The sequence below is a fragment of the Aphelocoma coerulescens genome, chromosome 6 (genome assembly GCF_041296385.1).
Source record: "Aphelocoma coerulescens isolate FSJ_1873_10779 chromosome 6, UR_Acoe_1.0, whole genome shotgun sequence".
Lineage (NCBI taxonomy): Eukaryota > Metazoa > Chordata > Aves > Passeriformes > Corvidae > Aphelocoma > Aphelocoma coerulescens.
The window spans coordinates 37031714-37037713 of NC_091020.1; the positions used below are offsets into that span (position 1 = coordinate 37031714).

The window sequence follows — 6000 nt, forward strand, 5'->3', positions numbered from 1 at the left end:
GCTGGGAACCCGCTCTTTAGGGGAGGAACTAGACGTCCCGGTGGACACCAAGTTGAAGAATATCAGCCAGCAGCATGCCCTTTGTTGCAAAGGTTGCTGACCATGTCCAGGGATGCCTTAGGAGGAGTGTGGCCAGCAGGCTGAGGGATGGGATCCTTCCCTTCTACTCAGCATTGGTGAGGCCACACCAGGAGCACTGTTCCCAGTTCTGGGCTCCTCAGTATGAGAGGGACATGGATGCTATGGAGAGTCCAACACAGGGCTGCAAAGTTCAAAAAAGGACTGAAGTATCTCTCCTATGGGGAAAGACAGAGAGCTGAGACTGCTGAGCCTGAAGAAGGCAACTCAGGGAAGGCCTCATCAGTATGTACAAACTCCTGAAGGGAGAGTGTAAAGTAGATGGGTGAGATAGTAAAAAGGGATTTTTGAAAGTGTAGGAGAAGGATGCAGCACAAATACCGAAGCCGAGGTGGAGCTGGAGGTGCAGGAATAGGATGATACCAGAGGGGGTCTCTACAGTATGTTAGAAAAGAGAAACTAAAATCTCCAAGAGAATTGGGACTGACTTACTGAGCTCTGGAATGGTGTAAGAAGGGTACTGAACAATAAGTGGGAACTGCCTAGACACAGAGAAAACCAGAGATGAAATATGTACTGAAGTAAAGAAGTTGCACTTGGCCCTTAAGAACCCAAGCATCCTAAAATTAAGAGCACAAGTATCTTAACCAATTAAGAAGGATTCCTTAGGATGGAAACCAAAATAAGGACAAATTTATCTTTTCTAAGTGAATGATGATTACTTAGTCGCACAGCATGAGATGTTGCGCCACTCCTTTTTTTGTAAATTATCTAGGAACATTTATCTAGCGAAAAAGCTTTACAACTGATGTGAAGTGTATCTTAAAAGATCATTACAACACATGACACAAGGAAGCAAGGCAGGACTGCACAATCTGGGACCATCCTTAACTTCTAAGAAGTTAGCAAGAGTCAAGAGGAAAACAGAAAATTTTGATTGAGATTCACAAAACATCACAGAATAGTTTGTTAATTTAGAAACATATGGACATTTCAAACATGCATGAAGTCTTAAAGTGATCATTGACCAGTTATTCTGCACGTGTGCTCATAGAACAAAGTATAGAAAATGTAACAGAGAAAAGATTCTAGCTTGAAAGTTAGTTCAAACATTATTCAAAGAAACTACTAAAACCTCTGTCAGGCATATTTGTTAACACAAGTAACACAAACGATGAGTTACAAAGATGGTGAAGGCCTTGTAGGGAAACCATATGAGGTCTGGCTGAGGTCCCTTGGTTTATTTAGCCTGGAGGAGTCTGAGGGGAAACCTCATCACATTCTGCAGCTTCCTCCCGAGGGACAGTGGAGGGGCACCACTGACCTCTGCTCTCCATAACCGGGAACAGGATCCGGGGAAACTGCTTGAGCTGTGTCAAGGCTTAGGCTGGACAAAAGGAAAAGGTTCTTTCCCCACAGGGTGGTTGGGCACTGGAATAGGCTCCCCAGGGCAGTATTCATGGCGCCAGGGCTGACAGAGCTCAAGGAGCGTTTGGACAACCCTCTCAGGCACAGGGTGGGATTTTGGGGGTTGTTGTATGCAGGGCCAGGAGTTGGACTCTGATGATCTTTGCGTGTCCCCTCCAACTCAGAATACTCTATGATTCTAAACATCTGTTAAGGCAATTTTTGGGGGCTAGATACCATTAACAGATGATCAAAGCTGACTGACCACAGTACAAGGACAAGTGAAATACTGAAGACAGGAAACAGATCCCACTCCATTTTAAAATCAGCAAACGTTTCATATATAGGGAATTGCAACACCTAAAAGCAACACACAGAAGCAGAAGTATCCTGCTGAGCTGCTACCACCTCTCACTACAAAAAGCCAAATCCAAGTACTATGTGGAAATGTTACTGATGAATGCTGGAAGTACACTGCCACAGAAATGAACTGTACAACCTCTCTGAGGGCCTCTTCAGTCCGCCACTTCCCACAAGCCCATGAAATGCTTCCCAAATAAAACCTGCAATTATTTTAAGTTACAGCTAATTTGGTCTGAAAGGACCATATTTAAGTAAAAAGTTAAAAGGGTGACTTAAAACAATCGACCACCTGAAAAATTTTACAAGCATTCTTTTTTATTGTCTTCTCCAAAATATTTGAAATATTAGTCTGATTCAGATGGCGAGTTTTGTTTACTCACAAACTACTTGTTAATATATTTTCCTTTGATTTTTTCCCAGAGTCCTGATTATCCTTGTGTATTTTAAATGACTGAAAGCAACACATAAAAACCTAGGAATAAATACTCATAAAAACAGGCTTAATATAAAGCAGCCTTTGTAATTTCTCACCAAATTATCTGTAGAGTGTGGAGCATGCAACTGGCCTTGGCACAAATATGCTCTGCCAAGAAACTGGTTCACCGGAAATCTTCCTTTAAAATACATCTGCAGACAGTCACTGCTGATTTCCAGATATCCCAGCTAAAACCCAAAAAAAGCATTTTAATTTATTTTTTTAATGCAACTAATAATTAGGAATTGTTAGCTTTTAGAAATGCATACCTAATCAAGGGTAACATCTAACTTCATAACAGTATGCAAACAATATTCCATAGAGATGCATACCAGTTGTAGTATAAGCCCATTACAATTTATTAAAGGCATAGTTTTGTCATTCCAAATGTATGTAAAAAGATAGCTTCTTTATTTAACAAAACTCCTCAGTCAGTCATAGAACTGCTTACAGTATTCAAAAAATGTTTCCTTTTTGAACACAATTGTTAACATAAAGACAAAATTCTTAACAGAATTTTGGACTTTTTTTTAAGGAGGGATATTAGCTGGCAGGATTTGTCAGTGCCACACCTCAATTTTCAGACCACAGACGGATTTTGATGGAATTGCAGCTTGGGGGGAAAAAATTGTTTTACTACAAACTCTGTCTGCTAAAAACCCAGTCACTTATGTTCGTAGATTGAAAATTAACAAATACTTCAAAATTAAAAATCTCTACCACATTTTATAGAAGTCATTTCAATTAGCAACAACCTTTCATAATTAGAATGTACCAGGGTCATTATTATTTTTTATTAGGGTTCTTTTGCCTTCATGAACATATTTTCTTCAGTCATAACCAAATTGCTTTATGTTATGTTTTCCATAACAAGAAAAAACAGGCATAGCAAAGGTTTTTTTATATACTATGGTATGCCTTGCTAATTTTGCTCTAATTACAAACTTCACAAACCACACCTTGCTGATGGACTGTAAAGAAATGACAATTTAAGGGCTGAGTTTTAATGGAAAATGCATGTTTAAACAATTGCTCTCCAAAACCAGAACAGTGTAATACTTTCCTCAGGTCCTTCTGAGATTTTTTAAAGTAGTAACTGTAACGGCTGTAAATACAGTGTATCTATACATGTTTTCATTCAATACAGCTAAAAGACCTAAATTACAAACCCGAAGCGCTTGTTCAGCACATAAAACATATAAGTCGGTGCTGATGTTATCTGACGAGTCAAGTGCAGATTGTCCTTGACTGGCTGATTTGATCAACTCGTAAGCATTCTTCAAAGCCTGAACATCTGAAATAAAAAAAAGGAACGAAGAATTTTTGCTTCCAGGTGTACTGACATGATTGTGTTCAAACGAGCCACGTGATATGCAGTCTCTTCTTTGCAGAAATAAATTAAGAATGTTTAAGGAAAACAATGTCACACACACGTTGTTCGCAGTTAGGCATGATTGTAAGATGAAGAATTAACAGCTCTCTTGCTATTTAAAATCACTAACGTTAGCACACTAGAAAGTGAATTTAGAAAACAGATTAGGATCAAGCTGTTTCCCTGTTTGAAGTGGGATTTTAATTTCACTTCTTTTTAAAGATGGGCTCAAGGTCGCAGCCGCCGGCCGCCCGCTCACCTCTTCCGCTCTCTGCCGCGAGCAGCCGCTCCCTCACCGCCAGGTCCATCCCGCCGCTGGACGAGGCTTCCCCGCGAGGGGCATCGGGCTGCTCTAAGCCGCGAGCGCGAGGCCTTTCCGGAGGTCCCGAACGCTGGCCCGACAGCCGAGGGAACCGGCTGCCAGAGGCATCCGCCAGAGACCCGCAGGCGGCCCCTCGGCCGTTCGCGGTTTCCACAACACAGGCGCGTATCCCGGCAGCCTTCCCACAACACACACTGACCTACCTTCCCTCTCTCCCTCCCTCTCACCCTCCCTCTCTCACGCCCCTCGGCCTCCGGCCTCGCTCGAGGGGCCGAGCGAGCCGGGAGGGAGCCGCCCCCGCGGCCCCGTCTGCGGTGGCGGGCGGGAAGCGGTTAGGAAACCGCCGCGGCAACCGGCGGCACCGAGAGCGGGCGGGCACGGGCTCAAAGGCTGACATAGGCAACGATTGATGTCTTCCTGCAGATGAAAGCAGTGCTGTCACCAGTAATTTTTGTCCCCGTCTTGAGAGCTTCTAACGCGAAACCTTTTGAAATAAAGCATACACCACCAGTGGCTGAACCTTTGAATTAAAGCAGAACAAAATGCCCAAGAACATTTGGATCATATCTGCCAGTGCAGGAAGAAGTCATAGGTGAGGATAAATAAACCTTCAGGGAAAAGGAAAAGGAAAAGGAAAAGGAAAAGGAAAAGGAAAAGGAAAAGGAAAAGGAAAAGGAAAAGATGCCTGACATCAAGATACAGCAAACGAACTGTTTAGAGCCTCACCACTGCCCCTCAGCTACTGAGTCATACCAGATCCTCTGAGGGAAATCATTGTGGTCATGAAGACAATTTAAAGGCTTACATACATAAATTCAATTTTAAACCTAAATCCTTTGCACTTTAAGGTAGACTGCAATTCTGTACCAGTAGGCTGTTCCAGTACAAAGGTCTGTAAAGAATTCAGGAGTAGATTCAGTCCCTACCTGTACTGCATAACCCCTCCCTGGCCACAGGGCCCATATAAATTAAGTAACTGTCTTGCTTCTAGGAATATTGATTAACAGAAATAAAACTAATCTGAAACTAGGTGGGCAAGAAAAAAAACCTACAGCAAACCTGTGTCAATTTCTGAAGCAGAAAGCAATATATTGGTCTTGTGCAATTATGTAATTATAATGTTTACTGTGGCTTATCATGATATACATATATGATGTTTGTAGCCAAATTTTGTAACTCTTACTCAGCTACAGCCCAGACACTTCTGGATGTCTGTTGGCAGAATCCCAGACTCGGGTAAGACTAGTGTCTTCTCATACAGAAACGAGTATGTGAAAGCTCAACTTACTCAACTGACTTCTGTAATGTAGATAATAGCCAAAATGGCACCACCATAATATAAACATCTGAAATTTTTCTATTTCTTATTCATCCCCATGAAATACCTGTGCTAAGAGTCTGGCTGTATTATCCCCAATTTCAATGGAAAATTACTGGCTGCTATATAATGAAAAGTGGTCACATCATTTGTGATAGAAAAGTAACTATCAAAATCTACTAATTATGTCATGATAAAATGACGAGGAAAACATAGAAAGGAAACAAACAAGATCAAGTTAAAATCAACTATTGGAATTAATTTTTAAATGAACTGAAAGAAATTAAATCAAAGAACTGATTAAAAAATTTGTAGATTTGGGCAGGGGTCATCTATCACTTCACTAAATTTTTTGACTTTTCTTAAATTGTAACCCAATGTAGAATGACTGGTACTCAAATGTGGAAACTAAGATACAGGTGTTCATCCTCCCAGTTGTTACCCAACAACAGTTATGATCTCCTGATACTTTATAAACTAGAAACCAGTGGCAAATTGCTGGCAGCTTTTGCTAAAGGGTCTGTGTCCTTTACTCCCACTAAAGTCACCTGTCTGTACAAATAACGAGATTAAAGTAGTCATGTTAACCAACATAACTACTTTAAGAATAGAACATCTTCTGTAAATGGTCAAAAGAAAGTGCAGCAGGGAGATTACTTCACAGT

General features: G+C 41.3%; 1 protein-coding gene across 1 annotated transcript in view; it reads right to left on the reverse strand.

Moving 5' to 3' along the window:
* Positions 1 to 4211, reverse strand: part of CFAP46 (cilia and flagella associated protein 46) — a 72051-nt gene extending 67840 nt beyond the window's left edge. Inside the window, exons 1-3 of the mRNA XM_069020334.1 lie at positions 3955 to 4211; positions 3493 to 3617; positions 2380 to 2511 (exon numbers count right to left, since the gene is read on the reverse strand). Coding sequence (XP_068876435.1) covers positions 2380 to 2511; positions 3493 to 3617; positions 3955 to 4003 — 306 coding nt within the window. The 5' untranslated portion in view covers positions 4004 to 4211. The remainder of the gene's footprint in view (positions 1 to 2379; positions 2512 to 3492; positions 3618 to 3954) is intronic.
* Positions 4212 to 6000: the final 1789 nt, after the last annotated feature.